Raw genomic sequence first — 20,721 nt, 5'->3', positions numbered from 1 at the left:
TAACTAACTGATACTACAAACACATATACATACATATGCCTTGTGGCAATCTTAGCCTGCTAAACTTGTATTTTACTGGAATTACATCACATTCCCCCCTTTGATGCCTCTGATATTTCACAATTACTTGAGGCATCACTTAACCTTGGTTTGCATATACCTCAGGTTACCATGAACCAGACCAGACTTATCTTATGATGTGAATCTTTTAACACTCATCTTCCTGCATTGGTTCTCCTTGATCTAGAGCCTTATACTTATATATCGCCATTATCTGTGCAGCAGCCTTCCTCTCTGCTATACTTCCTATCAGGCTTTGCACAGACCTAACTACTAAGGGTATAAGACACGGTAGGAGTAGACACAACAGTAAAATCAGTAGGACTCCACCTACCACTGCCTTAAGCCCTCCAAACCACTCATACCAGCTACCAAACCAACTACTTGGATTGTACCCTTTCCATACCTGAGTAGGCACATGCGCTAGTTTAACCATATGGCTAGTAAGCTCAGCTATTGCTTGCCCTTCGTCATCTATTTGAAGACAGCAATTGCTCAGGTTAAACTTCCCACATACACCTCCCTCTACTGCCAAAAGGTAATCCAAGGCTAATCTATTTTGGTACACTGCTGTCCTCATCCTGGTATTATGCTTCGCTAGAAGATTGAGCGCTTGTGAGGTCTCATTAGTAATAATCTCAACCACCGCCTGTAATCTTATAATACGGTTGAGCATATAAATAGGGGTTCTATAACCAAAGGTACCATCTTCCGCCCACGTGGCTGGCCCATAATAATCTATGATACGCTGGGGAGGCCATTCATTATCTTCCCAGGTGCCTATCTCTAAGGGTCCCCTTTTCTTCCTATGATTCACATCATACACTTTAACACCTAAAGTCTCACCTGTTTCAATCGGTAACAAGAAGAAGGATGGTTTGAGCATACCCAACACACATGCCCCTTCCCAGTCCTGTGGCAACTCCGAATAGGCTTTCTTACCACAGATCCAGTACAAATTTGCTGGGGCTCTCCAGGTAGATGTGATGGATAAATCAAACCACACATCCTTTAAATTGGCATATCTAGCAAACGGGTTAGATGGTTCTGAGACATTTGAAGCCGACCACCAAGTTGTATTCTTTGTATCATCATCATAAGCTTTTTGCCCTAGACAAGTTAATTCTCCTACAGAAGTATTATACATTATTCCTTTCCTTGCTATGCAAACATAACCTATGATGGAGGTCTTTAATCTCCACTCAGATTTACCTCTAACACTCATATGATAATCGGCTTGTGTAGATATTAGTTGGTCAACTGCCTCAGAACCGGACATTACCTCCTTTGCTTCCCAAGGCCATTGGTCTCCCATGTTAGTACCTCCACACACATAGCAGTTGGTAACATTAAGACTACCGGCAATACTCTCAGCTAGGTCAATGAACAGGTTTTTAGCGTTATGGGGGATCTTATTATCTATACTCATCTCTTCATAAAAGGAATGGTATACTTGATGAGTCTGGGAGGATACCGTATCAGTCTCTATTCCTATAAACAATAATGTCCCAGGATCTAAACCCGTCCCGTATATCTGAAACCCAAATCAATTTCCATACTTATCTAGGAACTTGTCGGGGTTATTAATAAGTATATGGACTGGGTTGCATTCCATAGACTTACAATAAGGGCTAGTCGGCAACTTAGTCACTATCATGTCTTTATCTACTGTCTGTCCCCAAGTCGCCCACCCCACACAAGACCAATATGGACAAAAGTTATAGTCTTTATTTGGGCATCTAGGACTCACATATTTATTTTTACTACTGGGACAAATATATTTATCATTAGACCCATACGTCCTCTCCCATCTAAGATCCCCACGGTTTTCTACCACTTGATATCGCCTTACATGCATCAAATAGCAGAACACCCGAAGAATGTACGGATTCTAACACCGTCTTATTAATTAGGGTCCCCTGAGGATCTCCATTCCTGAGAGTCAACCAAATTGTACGAGGTTGATACTCTGGACTGAAGCACTTAGGTTCTCCTACTCCTAAATGGCACACACTATAGTCTATATTTAGGTATCTACATCTTGATACCTCTCCTTTACATTCGTATTGTGAATGCCAAATTAGGGTTTGGGAAATATGGTTACCTGTTCTCGTAGTCTTAATGCATACCTCACAGCTAGGAGTGTCGGTACCTCTACCTTCCTGAATATAAAAACACATATAAATAAACACAATCAAAAGCACATCTTTCGCCGTCATCCTCAGTCTTCGTCCGTGCGATGGAACCTCAGCTTCCAGGATGTGAGGGCTGCAGGGAATGGAGTTCTGCTCGTCTTCACAGGTGTCCCTTCGAGACTTTCCTGGCTTATACACTATGTGTTGGTAAGCGGACAGGCTTTATTATGGCCTTCTCACTCACACCTGTAACAATAAAATTTGTAATCCACAATAATTCCTCGTTACTCCGACTGAGTAGTGCGTTTCAACCGGATCTTGCAGGGATTCTCTGGATCTGCTGTAATTTGCCAAGAATCGACTGCTGCTGGTTTAACCCTGGAGTGATGTATCCACGGAGTCACTTCTGCTACTTTTATTGCTGTAGGGGTAGACAAAAGAACAACATAAGGACCTCTCCACTTGGGCCCTAACGGTACATTATTCCACTCTTTAATCCACACTTGATCTCCTGGATGATAACTATGAACAGGGGGATAAATATTCACAGGTAATCTATCTTGTACCCATTTCTGTACCTCCTCCATAGTCTTACCCAACTCTACAACCTGCTGCCGGGTAATTCCTTCTCCCAACTGACTCAAGTCCCCCCTTAAGTTACCAAGTACGGGAGGTGGTCGCCCATACATGATTTCAAAAGGAGAGAGGCCCATCCTTCTGGTAGGGGTACTGCGGATTCGCAATAAAGCTATGGGTAAGAGAACGTTCCACTTAAGTTGGGTTTCCTGACACATTTTAGCCAACTGGTTCTTTATAGTTCTATTCATTCTCTCTACCTTACCAGAACTCTGGGGTCTATATGCAGTATGAAGCCTCCACTTTATACCAAGCATATGAGTCAGTTGTTGTAGGCACTGATGAACAAAAGCTGGACCATTGTCCGATCCTATAGAACAGGGTAGTCCATATCGGGGTATTATTTCTCGTAGCAGGAATCTTACAACTTCTCCTGCTTTCTCTGTACGAGTAGGACATGCTTCTACCCAGCCTGAATAGGTGCACACAATTACCAACAGGTAACGATGTCCACCCGATTTAGGCATTACTGTAAAGTCTATTTGTAGATCGGACATGGGGAGTCCCCCCATAAACTGGACTCCTGGTGGCTTTACTGGTCCTTGTCTTGCATTATTCTTAGCACACGTTACACATCTGCGTACAATGGCCTGAGTCAAGTTGGACAATCTTGGTATGTAGAAATGTTTCCTGAGAGATTCTTCAGTACTGTCTCTCCCAGAATGTGTCCCGTTGTGATAATTTTGGACAATTTCTACCGCTAGTGATGCTGGTATGACTATTCTTCCATCTTCTAGCTGATACCACTTGTTCTCCAAATACTTTCCCGGTTCAGTCTTTAACCACTCCTCTTCTTGAGCTGTATAAACTGGAGTCCATTGGGACAGTGGAGTTGGTATAAGAGCAGCTATATGCCCCACATACTCCTGTCTTCCTGATTCAGCAGCACGCTTAGCTGCACTATCTGCCATCCGATTTCCCTTGGTTACATCACCATCTCCTCTCAGATGCGCTCGACAATGTATGATACCGACTTCTTTCGGCTCCCACACTGCTTCCAATAGTTGTAGGATTTCAGCTGCGTACTTGATTTCTTTGCCTTCTGAATTCAGTAGTCCTCTTTCTTTATACAAAGCTCCGTGGGCATGAGTGGTTAAAAACGCATACTTAGAGTCCGTATAGATATTTACTCTTAAACCTTCAGCCAATTGTAACGCTCGTGTTAGTGCTATTAATTCTGCCTTTTGTGCTGATGTTCCTTTCGCCAGTGGCCGAGCTTCTATCACCTTGTCTATTGTTGTCACTGCATATCCTGCATAGCGGATCCCTTCTTTCACATAACTACTGCCGTCGGTGTAATATTGAACATCGGGGTTCTGGATGGGAAAATCACGAAGATCTGGTCTACTTGAAAATACTTCATCCATTACTTCCAAACAATCATGTTGACTTTCAGTAGGTTGCGGCAAAAGGGTAGCTGGATTTAAGGTGTTTACAGTCTCTAAATGCACTCTTGGGTTTTCACACAACATTGCTTGATACTTGGTCATACGGCTGTTACTAAACCAATGATTTCCTTTGTAATCCAACAACGTCTGTACTGCATGTGGGACTCGTACATAAAGTTCTTGACCCAGAGTGAGTTTATCGGCTTCAGCTACTAGCAGGGCGGCTGCAGCTACGGCTCTTAGACAAGGTGGAAGTCCGCTGGCCACTGCATCCAGTTGCTTAGACATGTAGGCAACAGGTCTTTGCCATGATCCCAAGTACTGTGTCAATACTCCCACAGCCATTCTTCTTTGCTCGTGTACATATAAGTAGAATGGTCGTGTGTGATCAGGTAGACCTAATGCTGGGGCACTCATCAAAGCCTTCTTCACATCTTCAAATGCCGTTTGCTGTTCTTGGGTCCATAAGAAGGGGTCGTGCTCTGTACCTTTGATGGCTGCGTACAGAGGTTTTGCCAGTATCGCATAGCTGGGAATCCATATCCTACAGAAGCCTGCTGCCCCCAAGAATTCTCGCACTTGTCTTCTATTCTTGGGTATTGGTATTTGGCAGACAGCTTCTTTTCTCTCTGGCCCCATAATCCTTTGACCTTCAGAGATATGGAATCCCAGATACTTGACAGTTGGCAAACACAACTGAGCCTTCTTCCTGGACACCTTGTATCCTGCCTTCCAGAGAATATGTAGTAGATCGTGCGTTGCTTGCTGACATTTTTCTTTTGTAACTGCTGCTATCAACAAGTCATCTACATATTGTAACAATACACATTCTCCTGGGATAGACTCGAAATCCAGTAGATCTTGACTTAGAGCTGAACCAAATAGGGTAGGTGAATTTTTAAACCCTTGGGGCAGTCTTGTCCAAGTCATTTGGCGTTTTGAGCCCGTTACAGCGTTCTCCCATTGGAAAGCGAAAATACATTGGCTTTCTGCGGCAATTCGGAGGCAAAAGAAGGCATCTTTGAGATCTAAGACTGTGAAGTAAGTAGCCCTGCCCGGAATTAAAGCAAGCAGGTTATATGGATTGGGTACAACTGGATGTATGCTAACAACCGCATCATTGACTGCTCTTAAGTCCTGTACAGGTCGATACTCATCTGTACCGGGCTTTTGAACAGGCAGCAATGGGGTGTTCCAGGGGGAAGTACAGAATTTTAGGATACCATACCGTATGAACTTATCCAGATAGGATTGGATGTTCTTCTTAGCCTTCTGCGGAATGTGATATTGTCTTAGGCTCACTGGATAAACCCCATGTTTCAGTTCAATTTTTATTGGTGGAATATTGCGGGCCAGTCCTGGTGGGTTGTTCTCTGCTCAAACTCCTGGTATGTTAAACAATGTCTCATCACTCCTAGGGTTTTGGCTAGTCAACACTGTATAAAGTCGCCACTCTTCTTCCTTTGGTACGGATAAAGTCATAATACCTGAAGGTCCATTAAACTTTAAGGATGTTGTTCCATTTGGTAGGAACGTAATCTGCGCTTGTAATTTTGATAGCATATCACGTCCCAGCAATTGGACTGGACATTCAGGCATATAAAGGAATTGGTGTTTTACTACGTGGCCTCCCAATGTACAGAGTCGACTTTTAAGAACCGGTTTTTCAGCACTTCTTCCAGTTGCTCCTATCACAGTAATAGTCCTTCCAGATGGAGGAGCAACTAGATTAGTCACCACTGAATGTTCAGCACCAGTGTCGATCATGAACGCACTCCTTTTCCCCCCCTATTGATACATCGACCATAGGCTCCGCTCGACCAAGGGGGATGGAGCCCGGTCGGTATCAATAGTCCTCCATGACAGTGTCAGCCAATCCTACAAAGTCCCTACCTTCTCTATCGCGGGACCTTTGCGCTGCTGGAATATACCTGTCTTCTCTAACACTTCCTCTGTTCCCATTACTCCCTCTATAACCATTACTCCCTCCGGGGCCTCCTCTACCTCTCGCTCTACCTCTAAAGTTTCCGTAGCCTGCCCTGGGTTGGTCTCTCTCGTACTGCTCTCTTTGCGGACATTCGTTCCTCCAATGCCCTTCTTCCTTGCAATACGCACACTGATCCCTACTCAAAGGCTCCCTACTCCATCTATTATTGCCTCTATCTGGGCCCCGTTTATCTACGCCTGCGATCGCTACCGCTAGCATATCAGCCTTTTTACGCATCTTGCGCTCTTCCTCTTTCTTACTTTCTGTATCCCTGTTCATATAGACCTTATTTGCTACCTCCATTAGTTGGGTGATGGACATACCTGCAAACCCTTCTAACTTTTGTAGCTTGCGCTTAATATCTCCGTATGCTTGGCTGACAAAGGCGGAGTTAACCATTCGGGAATTGTCTGCGTCTTCCGGATTAAAGGGGGTATACAAGCGGTATGCCTCCAATAATCGGTCATAAAAGACACTGGGCGCTTCATCGCTTTTCTGGATCACCTCAACTGTCTTCGACATGTTAATGGCTTTCTTTCCTCCGGCTTTCATGCCAGCAATTATAGCGTCTCTATAGGCTCTGAGTTGAACCATATCAGCACCATTTACGTTCCAATCGGGATCGGTGTTGGGATAGTGTGTCGCGGCCCATGCTGCTGGATTGGCTTGGTTCAAAGCACGGGCTCTATCCTCTAATGCTTTAATGGCTGCTTGATTTATTCTTGTCCTTTCCTCATTGTTAAATAAAGTCATTAGTAACTGCTGGCAATCAGCCCATGTCGGATTATGCGTCTGTACTATTGAGGTGAACAGATCAGTCATAGCTTGTGGTTTCTCAGTATACGAGGAATTATGGGTCTTCCAGTTTAAAAGATCGGTTGTGGTAAATGGGACATATACGAAGACTGGGTCAGCGTGTGCCATTTGACCTGCGGCATCGATATAAGCTGACCCGGGATTCAGACGAAGAGGCATCTGATAGTGCTTTAATTGTTGGGCACCAGTCAACTGTCGGGTTTGGATGGGGCTACGTAGAGAGGCGTCAGTCATGGGTTCCGGTCGGGGAGAGATAGGGTATGGGGATGTGGGAGGTCGGTTTTGGGAAAAGGTCGTAAATAAAACACTTCGAGCCGAGCTAGATGAAGCTTGACCGGAAGTCTGAAGTGGCGCCAAATCAGGATATTCGTTTCTAATGGGGGTGGATTCTGGTTCCGGAAGGGGAGATTTAGTACGAGGGGGGGTGGATCCTGTACTGGAGGAGGAAGCGGAAGTGGATGAGGGTAATGAGGGGAGGGGTGCAGGACTTCCTGCGTTTGCGTCACTTCTTCTTAACGGAAAGTAAGGGGGCGGCAAAGGGATCTCGGACTCAGGGGGCGTGTCCAAAATGGGCCTAACACCAGTCCTAGTGGACGAGCAAGTCCTAGCTACCATGAGGCGACACTGCTCCTCGTGGCATGTCTGGAGCCATTTTGGCGAGTCATTTACGGCCTGTCTCCAACAGTCAATATAAGGAAACTGGCCGTAAAGTTCAGGCCTACCCGATACAGCCACGTGTAAGCGCTGTACCAGAGTTGGATCCAAACTGCCACGTGGCGGCCATGCCGCAACCAAAGTAGGCCACTCCCTAGTACACAAAGTGACCAAACGTACAGGAGACATCTTTACCCCAAAATCACAAACTTTGAATCCCTTTTTAAAATTCTTAACCATACATCCTAAGGGATCCGGAATCGTTGACTGCGACGCACCCATACTTAACAATGGAACGTCGTCGACAACGAATACTATACACGCGTACTATTCAACAGTCACACCCGTTTCCTCTGGCAACAGCACCACGTGGTACGGTTACCAAGTGAAACGTACACAATAACAATAAACACTCAGGGAATTCCCGTACACACACAGCTGTTACACCAGTCACTATATAATCAATATTATGCCCTTTGGCGTAACTATACAGTCACCCACGCTATAATTCTCTATATACGAATTACCCGTCTATAACACACCCCAGTAACATCGTCTTTTACAAATAGCGGTTACAGTACGGTTAGCATAGGTCAAAGCACAAGTTAAGGTCACAATACAATTATTAGTGGTTATGGTGTTAAACATGCAATGGACGACAATGATTAGTACTTATTATATAATGTCAGTAAATATACAGGGTTATGGTACCGTGCACTATAATACAGCAACACACTATTAACACTCTCGCTAGACGGCTGAGCTCGCGCTATCTAACAAGATATACACTTTACTAAAACAATCGTTAACACATTTACAATTCCCAACTAAACTATTGGCCAGTACCTTGAATGGACTACCTAAAACTATATACACCCGTTTTGGTTAGCCACACTGCCCAATCACCACATATATAGCGAGCTAGAGAACCGAATTTACACAGGCGCCTCTTAGTCGCACTATCAAAAGTCTAGTGGGTTCCAAATTTACACGCCTTCCCACTTAGCCCAGATAGGATGAGAACTAGCGAACCGAATTTACACAGGCGCCGCTTAGTCTCCCGGTCCCTCCGACCTAGCGAACGTAATATACACCCTAGAACGCTAGTCTAGACAAGACACCGGTGTCCGGCTAGGGCTATCTTACACCAGGACCCCGCCTGACTAACCAAATCAAACGGTCTGACTAAAGAGCGTTCGATCGAGCGGTGCGCCTTCGCTCCTTCCCTCCGACAGAGGGGGCAGATACACAGATTCAAAACCCCTTTGGGCCTACCGCACAATCGGTATACCCCTAGTGGGTCCTGCCGTCTAAAACAGCAGTTGTCTTACCTCCTCGTTCCTGAACCTGAGTTCACACTCATCGACGGGGACACCCCAGCACTTCTCACGTAGAGGCCGATGATCTCCTGGACAACAGACCAGTGGCGCCGAGACGAAGGGAGGTCCACGCAGAAGTTCAGGGGTGCAGCCGTAGAGAACGTGGGCAAAGATAGACCGTCTCACGCCTCTGCCTCTCAGCTACCGTTGAACGATGAGCTTCCCGGCCAATGCACCAAATGATACCGGAGAAACTGACGGAAGCCAAGCACAGAGAGATGGACACAGGTTTCTTCAGGAAGGAAGAGATTCTTTATTGGATCACCGATCGGGACTCAGAGGGACTAGCGTCACCAAAATACAGCAAAGTCTGAGTACTGAATACATAGAGTACATTCCTTATATAGCACTGTAGCTCCTCCCACAATTAACTACACCCACACATACCCTTAACCTATTTAATAAATAGAGTCTAAACTCATCCATCCGGTCTAACCACGTGGCTCATCTGATACAAAGGAGAGGGACGCGTAATTCCAGTTCTTACATTCCTGCACCTGGTCAGTACAGTGATAACAGTATCTTAGCTACGTGTTATTAACTAACTGATACTACAAACACATATACATACATATGCCTTGTGGCAATCTTAGCCTGCTAAACTTGTATTTTACTGGAATTACATCACAGTTATTGGTGGTTATAAAGCCTGATATTTATATTGTTATTGGGGGTTATAAAGCCTGATATTTATATTGTTATTGGGGGTTATAAAGCCCGATATTTATATTGTTATTGGGGGTTATAAAGCCTGATATTTATATTGTTATTGGGGGTTATAAAGCCTGATATTTATATTGTTATTGGGGGTTATAAAGCCTGATATTTATATTGTTATTGGTGGTTATAAAGCCTGATATTTATATTGTTATTGGTGGTTATAAAGCCTGATATTTATATTGTTATTGGGGTTATAAAGCCGGATATTTATATTGTTATTGGGGTTATAAAGCCGGATATTTATATTGTTATTGGTGGTTATAAAGCCGGATATTTATATTGTTATTGGGGGTTATAAAGCCTGATATTTATATTGTTATCGGGGGTTATAAAGCCTGATATTTATATTGTTATTGGTGGTTATAAAGCCTGATATTTATATTGTTATTGGGGGTTATAAAGCCGGATATTTATATTGTTATTGGGGGTTATAAAGCCTGATATTTATATTGTTATTGGGGGTTATAAAGCCTGATATTTATATTGTTATTGGGGGTTATAAAGCCTGATATTTATATTGTTATTGGTGGTTATAAAGCCGGATATTTATATTGTTATTGGGGGTTATAAAGCCTGATATTTATATTGTTATCGGGGGTTATAAAGCCTGATATTTATATTGTTATTGGGGGTTATAACGCCTGATATTTATATTGTTATTGGTGGTTATAAAGTCTGATATTTATATTGTTATTGGTGGTTATAAAGCCTGATATTTATATTGTTATTGGGGGTTATAAAGCCTGATATTTATATTGTTATTGGTGGTTATAAAGCCTGATATTTATATTGTTATTGGGGGTTATAAAGCCTGATATTTATATTGTTATTGGTGGTTATAAAGCCTGATATTTATATTGTTATTGGTGGTTATAAAGCCTGATATTTATATTGTTATTAGGGGTTATAAAGCCTGATATTTATATTGTTATTGGGGGTTATAAAGCCTGATATTTATATTGTTATTGGGGGTTATAAAGCCTGATATTTATATTGTTATTGGGGGTTATAAAGCCTGATATTTATATTGTTATTGGGGGTTATAAAGCCTGATATTTATATTGTTATTGGGGGTTATAAAGCCTGATATTTATATTGTTATTGGGGGTTATAAAGCCTGATATTTATATTGTTATTGGGGGTTATAAAGTTTGATATTTATATTGTTATTGGGGGTTATAAAGCCTGATATTTATATTGTTATTGGTGGTTATAAAGCCTGATATTTATATTGTTATTGGGGGTTATAAAGCCTGATATTTATATTGTTATTGGGGGTTATAAAGCCTGATATTTATATTGTTATTGGGGGTTATAAAGTTTGATATTTATATTGTTATTGGGGGTTATAAAGCCTGATATTTATATTGTTATTGGGGGTTATAAAGTTTGATATTTATATTGTTATTGGGGGTTATAAAGCCTGATATTTATATTGTTATTGGGGGTTATAAAGCCTGATATTTATATTGTTATTGGGGGTTATAAAGCCTGATATTTATATTGTTATTGGGGGTTATAACGCCTGATATTTATATTGTTATTGGGGGTTATAAAGCCTGATATTTATATTGTTATTGGGGGTTATAAAGCCTGATATTTATATTGTTATTGGGGGTTATAAAGCCTGATATTTATATTGTTATTGGGGGTTATAAAGCCTGATATTTATATTGTTATTGGGGGTTATAAAGTTTGATATTTATATTGTTATTGGGGGTTATAAAGCCTGATATTTATATTGTTATTGGGGGTTATAAAGTTTGATATTTATATTGTTATTGGGGGTTATAAAGCCTGATATTTATATTGTTATTGGGGGTTATAAAGCCTGATATTTATATTGTTATTGGGGGTTATAAAGCCTGATATTTATATTGTTATTGGGGGTTATAAAGCCTGATATTTATATTGTTATTGGGGGTTATAAAGCCTGATATTTATATTGTTATTGGGGGTTATAAAGCCTGATATTTATATTGTTATTGGTGGTTATAACGCCTGATATTTATATTGTTATTGGGGGTTATAAAGCCTGATATTTATATTGTTATTGGGGGTTATAAAGCCTGATATTTATATTGTTATTGGGGGTTATAAAGCCTGATATTTATATTGTTATTGGGGGTTATAAAGCCTGATATTTATATTGTTATTGGGGGTTATAAAGCCTGATATTTATATTGTTATTGGGGGTTATAAAGCCTGATATTTATATTGTTATTGGGGGTTATAAAGTTTGATATTTATATTGTTATTGGGGGTTATAAAGCCTGATATTTATATTGTTATTGGGGGTTATAAAGTCTGATATTTATATTGTTATTGGGGGTTATAAAGCCTGATATTTATATTGTTATTGGTGGTTATAAAGCCTGATATTTATATTGTTATTGGTGGTTATAAAGCCTGATATTTATATTGTTATTGGTGGTTATAAAGCCTGATATTTATATTGTTATTGGGGGTTATAAAGCCTGATATTTATATTGTTATTAGGGGTTATAAAGCCTGATATTTATATTGTTATTGGTGGTTATAAAGCCTGATATTTATATTGTTATTGGGGGTTATAAAGCCTGATATTTATATTGTTATTGGGGGTTATAAAGCCCGATATTTATATTGTTATTGGGGGTTATAAAGCCTGATATTTATATTGTTATTGGGGGTTATAAAGCCTGATATTTATATTGTTATTGGGGGTTATAAAGCCTGATATTTATATTGTTATTGGTGGTTATAAAGCCTGATATTTATATTGTTATTGGTGGTTATAAAGCCTGATATTTATATTGTTATTGGGGTTATAAAGCCGGATATTTATATTGTTATTGGGGTTATAAAGCCGGATATTTATATTGTTATTGGTGGTTATAAAGCCGGATATTTATATTGTTATTGGGGGTTATAAAGCCTGATATTTATATTGTTATTGGTGGTTATAAAGCCTGATATTTATATTGTTATTGGGGGTTATAAAGCCGGATATTTATATTGTTATTGGGGGTTATAAAGCCTGATATTTATATTGTTATTGGGGGTTATAAAGCCTGATATTTATATTGTTATTGGGGGTTATAAAGCCTGATATTTATATTGTTATTGGTGGTTATAAAGCCGGATATTTATATTGTTATTGGGGGTTATAAAGCCTGATATTTATATTGTTATCGGGGGTTATAAAGCCTGATATTTATATTGTTATTGGGGGTTATAACGCCTGATATTTATATTGTTATTGGTGGTTATAAAGTCTGATATTTATATTGTTATTGGTGGTTATAAAGCCTGATATTTATATTGTTATTGGGGGTTATAAAGCCTGATATTTATATTGTTATTGGTGGTTATAAAGCCTGATATTTATATTGTTATTGGGGGTTATAAAGCCTGATATTTATATTGTTATTGGTGGTTATAAAGCCTGATATTTATATTGTTATTGGTGGTTATAAAGCCTGATATTTATATTGTTATTAGGGGTTATAAAGCCTGATATTTATATTGTTATTGGGGGTTATAAAGCCTGATATTTATATTGTTATTGGGGGTTATAAAGCCTGATATTTATATTGTTATTGGGGGTTATAAAGCCTGATATTTATATTGTTATTGGGGGTTATAAAGCCTGATATTTATATTGTTATTGGGGGTTATAAAGCCTGATATTTATATTGTTATTGGGGGTTATAAAGCCTGATATTTATATTGTTATTGGGGGTTATAAAGTTTGATATTTATATTGTTATTGGGGGTTATAAAGCCTGATATTTATATTGTTATTGGTGGTTATAAAGCCTGATATTTATATTGTTATTGGGGGTTATAAAGCCTGATATTTATATTGTTATTGGGGGTTATAAAGCCTGATATTTATATTGTTATTGGGGGTTATAAAGTTTGATATTTATATTGTTATTGGGGGTTATAAAGCCTGATATTTATATTGTTATTGGGGGTTATAAAGTTTGATATTTATATTGTTATTGGGGGTTATAAAGCCTGATATTTATATTGTTATTGGGGGTTATAAAGCCTGATATTTATATTGTTATTGGGGGTTATAAAGCCTGATATTTATATTGTTATTGGGGGTTATAACGCCTGATATTTATATTGTTATTGGGGGTTATAAAGCCTGATATTTATATTGTTATTGGGGGTTATAAAGCCTGATATTTATATTGTTATTGGGGGTTATAAAGCCTGATATTTATATTGTTATTGGGGGTTATAAAGCCTGATATTTATATTGTTATTGGGGGTTATAAAGTTTGATATTTATATTGTTATTGGGGGTTATAAAGCCTGATATTTATATTGTTATTGGGGTTATAAAGTTTGATATTTATATTGTTATTGGGGGTTATAAAGCCTGATATTTATATTGTTATTGGGGGTTATAAAGCCTGATATTTATATTGTTATTGGGGGTTATAAAGCCTGATATTTATATTGTTATTGGGGGTTATAAAGCCTGATATTTATATTGTTATTGGGGGTTATAAAGCCTGATATTTATATTGTTATTGGGGGTTATAAAGCCTGATATTTATATTGTTATTGGTGGTTATAACGCCTGATATTTATATTGTTATTGGGGGTTATAAAGCCTGATATTTATATTGTTATTGGGGGTTATAAAGCCTGATATTTATATTGTTATTGGGGGTTATAAAGCCTGATATTTATATTGTTATTGGGGGTTATAAAGCCTGATATTTATATTGTTATTGGGGGTTATAAAGCCTGATATTTATATTGTTATTGGGGGTTATAAAGCCTGATATTTATATTGTTATTGGGGGTTATAAAGTTTGATATTTATATTGTTATTGGGGGTTATAAAGCCTGATATTTATATTGTTATTGGGGGTTATAAAGTCTGATATTTATATTGTTATTGGGGGTTATAAAGCCTGATATTTATATTGTTATTGGTGGTTATAAAGCCTGATATTTATATTGTTATTGGTGGTTATAAAGCCTGATATTTATATTGTTATTGGTGGTTATAAAGCCTGATATTTATATTGTTATTGGGGGTTATAAAGCCTGATATTTATATTGTTATTGGGGGTTATAAAGCCTGATATTTATATTGTTATTGGGGGGTTATAAAGCCTGATATTTATATTGTTATTGGGGGTTATAAAGCCTGATATTTATATTGTTATTGGGGGTTATAAAGCCTGATATTTATATTGTTATTGGTGGTTATAAAGCCTGATATTTATATTGTTATTGGTGGTTATAAAGCCTGATATTTATATTGTTATTGGTGGTTATAAAGCCTGATGTTTATATTGTTATTGGTGGTTATAAAGCCCGATATTTATATTGTTATTGGGGGTTATAAAGCCTGATATTTATATTGTTATTGGGGGTTATAAAGCCTATTATTTATATTGTTATTGGGGGTTATAAAGCCTGATATTTATATTGTTATTGGGGGTTATAAAGCCTGATATTTATATTGTTATTGGTGGTTATAAAGTCTGATATTTATATTGTTATTGGGGGTTATAAAGTCTGATATTTATATTGTTATTGGGGGTTATAAAGTCTGATATTTATATTGTTATTGGGGGTTATAAAGCCTGATATTTATATTGTTATTGGTGGTTATAAAGCCTGATATTTATATTGTTATTGGGGGTTATAAAGCCTGATATTTATATTGTTATTGGGGGTTATAAAGCCTGATATTTATATTGTTATTGGAGGTTATAAAGTCTGATATCTATATGGTTATCGGTGGTTATAAAGTCTGATATTTATATTGTTATTGGGGGTTATAAAGCCTGATATTTATATTGTTATTGAGGGTTATAAAGCCTGATATTTATATTGTTATTGGGGGTTATAAAGTCTGATATTTATATTGTTATTGGGGGTTATAAAGCCTGATATTTATATTGTAATAGGGGTTATAAAGCCTGATATTTATATTGTTATTGGTGGTTATAAAGCCTGATATTTATATTGTTATTGGGGGTTATAAAGCCTGATATTTATATTGTTATTGGGGGTTATAAAAACTGATATTTATATTGTTATTGGGGGTTATAAAGTCTGATATTTATATTGTTATTGGTGGTTATAAAGCCTGATATTTATATTGTTATTGGGGGTTATAAAGCCTGATATTTATATTGTTATTGGTGGTTATAAAGCCTGATATTTATATTGTTATTGGTGGTTATAAAGCCTGATATTTATATTGTTATTGGGGGTTATAAAGCCTGATATTTATATTGTTATTGGGGGTTATAAAGCCTGATATTGATATTGTTATTGGGGGTTATAAAAACTGATATTTATATTGTTATTGGGGGTTATAAAGTCTGATATTTATATTGTTATTGGTGGTTATAAAGCCTGATATTTATATTGTTATTGGTGGTTATAAAGTCTGATATTTATATTGTTATTGGTGGTTATAAAGCCTGATATTTATATTGTTATTGGGGGTTATAAAGCCTGATATTTATATTGTTATTGGGGGTTATAAAGCCTGATATTTATATTGTTATTGGGGGTTATAAAGCCTGATATTTATATTGTTATTGGGGGTTATAAAGCCTGATATTTATATTGTTATTGGTGGTTATAAAGCCGGATATTTATATTGTTATTGGGGGTTATAAAGCCTGATATTTATATTGTTATTGGGGGTTATAAAGCCTGATATTTATATTGTTACTGGGGGGTTATAAAGCCTGATATTTATATTGTTATTGGGGGTTATAAAGCCTGATATTTATATTGTTATTGGTGGTTATAAAGCCTGATATTTATATTGTTATTGGGGGTTATAAAGCCTGATATTTATATTGTTATTGGGGGTTATAAAGCCTGATATTTATATTGTTATTGGGGGTTATAAAGCCTGATATTTATATTGTTATTGGGGGTTATAAAGCCTGATATTTATATTGTTATTGGGGGTTATAAAGCCTGATATTTATATTTTTATTGGGGGTTATAGAGCCTGATATTTATATTGTTATTGGTGGTTATAAAGCCTGATATTTTTATTGTTATTGGTGGTTATAACGCCTGATATTTATATTGTTATTGGGGGTTATAAAGCCTGATATTTATATTGTTATTGGTGGTTATAAAGCCTGATATTTATATTGTTATTGGGGGTTATAAAGCCTGATATTTATATTGTTATTGGTGGTTATAAAGCCTGATATTTATATTGTTATTGGTGGTTATAAAGCCTGATATTTATATTGTTATTGGGGGTTATAAAGCCTGATATTTATATTGTTATTGGGGGTTATAAAGCCTGATATTTATATTGTTATTGGGGGTTATAAAAACTGATATTTATATTGTTATTGGGGGTTATAAAGTCTGATATTTATATTGTTATTGGGGGTTATAAAGCCTGATATTTATATTGTTATTGGTGGTTATAAAGCCTGATATTTATATTGTTATTGGGGGTTATAAAGCCTGATATTTATATTGTTATTGGTGGTTATAAAGCCTGATATTTATATTGTTATTGGTGGTTATAAAGCCTGATATTTATATTGTTATTGGGGGTTATAAAGCCTGATATTTATATTGTTATTGGTGGTTATAAAGCCTGATATTTATATTGTTATTGGGGGTTATAAAGCCTGATATTTATATTGTTATTGGGGGTTATAAAGCCTGATATTTATATTGTTATTGGGGGTTATAAAAACTGATATTTATATTGTTATTGGGGGTTATAAAGTCTGATATTTATATTGTTATTGGGGGTTATAAAGCCTGATATTTATATTGTTATTGGGGGTTATAAAGCCTGATATTTATATTGTTATTGGTGGTTATAAAGCCTGATATTTATATTGTTATTGGTGGTTATAAAGCCTGATATTTATATTGTTATTGGTGGTTATAAAGCCTGATATTTATATTGTTATTGGGGGGTTATAAAGCCTGATATTTATATTGTTATTGGGGGTTATAACGCCTGATATTTATATTGTTATTGGGGGTTATAAAGCCTGATATTTATATTGTTATTGGGGGTTATAAAGCCTGATATTTATATTGTTATTGGGGGTTATAAAGCCTGATATTTATATTGTTATTGGGGGTTATAAAGCCTGATATTTATATTGTTATTGGGGGTTATAAAGCCTGATATTTATATTGTTATTGGGGGTTATAAAGCCTGATATTTATATTGTTATTGGGGGTTATAAAGCCTGATATTTATATTGTTATTGGGGGTTATAAAGCCTGATATTTATATTGTTATTGGAGGTTAGAAAGCCTGATATTTATATTGTTATTGGGGGTTATAAAGCCTGATATTTATATTGTTATTGGGGGTTATAAAGCCTGATATTTATATTGTTATTGGTGGTTATAAAGTCTGATATTTATATTGTTATTGGGGGTTATAAAGCCTGATATTTATATTGTTATTGGTGGTTATAAAGCCTGATATTTATATTGTTATTGGGGGTTATAAAGCCTGATATTTATATTGTTATTGGGGGTTATAAAGCCTGATATTTATATTGTTATTGGGGGTTATAGAGCCTGATATTTATATTGTTATTGGGGGTTATAAAGCCTGATATTTATATTGTTATTGGGGGTTATAAAGCCTGATATTTATATTGTTATTGGGGGTTATAAAGCCTGATATTTATATTGTTATTGGGGGTTATAAAGTCTGATATTTATATTGTTATTGGTGGTTATAAAGCCTGATATTTATATTGTTATTGGGGGTTATAAAGCCTGATATTTATATTGTTATTGGTGGTTATAAAGCCTGATATTTATATTGTTATTGGTGGTTATAAAGCCTGATATTTATATTGTTATTGGTGGTTATAACGCCTGATATTTATATTGTTATTGGGGGTTATAAAGCCTGATATTTATATTGTTATTGGGGGTTATAAAGCCTGATATTTATATTGTTATTGGGGGTTATAAAGCCTGATATTTATATTGTTATTGGGGGTTATAAAGCCTGATATTTTTATATTGCACGTTATTGTTATATGTAGATATATATTCATACTGTGTGTATTTTTTTAGGGCTTGGTGCAGGAAGGCTTTGTTACTGCTGAAGGATGTTATCGCACAGTATGGGAGAGACTGGGAATGTCCTTCCAAACCCCAGAAGCGTACTGCGAGAAGAACGTTTTCCGGTCCTTGGCATACATGCGGCCACTCAGTATCTGGGCTATGCAACTGGCAATCAAGGAACGAGCCGAAAACCAAAGCTTGAATCATGTCCCTGTCGAAGCTAAGATTGTGCAGGATTGTGAAGGTTATCCCTCGGTGAAGGAAAAGACTGCTGAGTGAGCTCTGTAACTCGAACATAGCACTGATTGCAAAGGAGATGGTTGACGATGAGCAGAAGAGATTTCCCCGCGAGATATCCCTCGTATTTGTAGCTGTTTTAATTTCTGTACCTCACCCAGGATACCTTCATCCCATGTATATATTCTACATGTCAATTAACTCCAGTTTATATATGCACCACACTAATGATTGGATTGGTTCTCTTTGTGGTCAGCTGTGAGCCTTAGATTGTCGAATCTACCTCTCCACCCAATCCACATCTGCAGTATGACGTACGAGCAGTGCAATTTTAGTGTGAAGAGCAGAGCATATTGAAGGACCGTGTGACTGTTTAAAGGGCCATTTGTTCTGCTTGCACCGAGAAATAAGCTGCTCAATGGTTTTCATATCTTGCTATCACTTTTATTAACAAGAAATCTGGGCCAAATTGCTCTGCGTGTCCAAAACTTGGAACAAAAAAAGTGTTACTCTGGGTTCCTGAGCTATACTACCTCTTCTCCAGTAATGTCCAGGGTCACACAATATATTTATCGGGGTTCAGGCATTATACTGCACTTCCTGCAGTAATGTCCTACTCCACCATTTATAATGATTATTATTATCGGGGTTCAGGTATTATACGGCACTTCCTGCAGTAATGTCCTACTCCATCATTTATAATGACAATATTATCGGGGTTCAGGTATTATATAGCACTTCCTGCAGTAATGTCCTACTCCACCATTTATAATGACAATATTATTGGGGTTCAGGTATTATACTGCACTTCCTGCAGTAATGTCCTACGCCATCATTTATAATGACAATATTATTGGGGTTCAGGTATTATATAGCACTTCCTGCAGTAATGTCCTACTCCACCATTTATAATGACAATATTATCTGGGTTCAGGTATTATATAGCACTTCATGCAGTAATGTCGTACTCCATCATTTATAATGACAATATTATCTGGGTTCAGGTATTATACTGCACTTCCTGCAGTAATGTCGTACTCCATCATTTATAATGACAATATTATCGGGGTTCAGGTATTATACAGCACTTCCTGCAGTAATGTCGTACTCCATCATTTATAATGACAATATTATTGGGGTTCAGGTATTATATAGCACTTCCTGCAGTAATGTCCTACTCCACCATTTATAATGACAATATTATTGGGGTTCAGGTATTATATAGCACTTCCTGCAGTAATGTCCTACTCCACCATTTATAATGACAATATTATCTGGGTTCAGGTATTATACAGCACTTCCTGCAGTAATGTCCTACTCCACCATTTATAATGATTATTATTATCGGGGTTCAGGTATTATACAGCACTTCCTGCAGTAATGTCGTACTCCACCATTTATAATGACAATATTATTGGGGTTCAGGTATTATATAGCACTTCCTGCAGTAATGTCCTACTCCACCATTTATAATGACAATATTATCTGGGTTCAGGTATTATACAGCACTTCCTGCAGTAATGTCCTACTCCACCATTTATAATGATTATTATTATCGGGGTTCAGGTATTATACAGCACTTCCTGCAGTAATGTCGTACTCCATCATTTATAATGACAATATTATTGGGGTTCAGGTATTATATA

General features: G+C 37.2%; 1 protein-coding gene across 1 annotated transcript in view; it reads left to right on the top strand.

Moving 5' to 3' along the window:
- GBA2 (glucosylceramidase beta 2) overlaps nucleotides 1–20,478 on the top strand; it is a 210,243-nt gene extending 189,765 nt beyond the window's left edge. Inside the window, exon 18 of the mRNA XM_063453518.1 lies at nucleotides 18,848–20,478. Coding sequence (XP_063309588.1) covers nucleotides 18,848–19,117 — 270 coding nt within the window. The 3' untranslated portion in view covers nucleotides 19,118–20,478. The remainder of the gene's footprint in view (nucleotides 1–18,847) is intronic.
- Nucleotides 20,479–20,721: the final 243 nt, after the last annotated feature.

This window comes from Pelobates fuscus, chromosome 5, assembly GCF_036172605.1.
Source record: "Pelobates fuscus isolate aPelFus1 chromosome 5, aPelFus1.pri, whole genome shotgun sequence".
Taxonomy (NCBI): domain Eukaryota; kingdom Metazoa; phylum Chordata; class Amphibia; order Anura; family Pelobatidae; genus Pelobates; species Pelobates fuscus.
The sequence above is the reverse complement of the archived record's forward strand: the minus strand, read 5'-3'. Positions and strand labels throughout refer to the sequence as shown.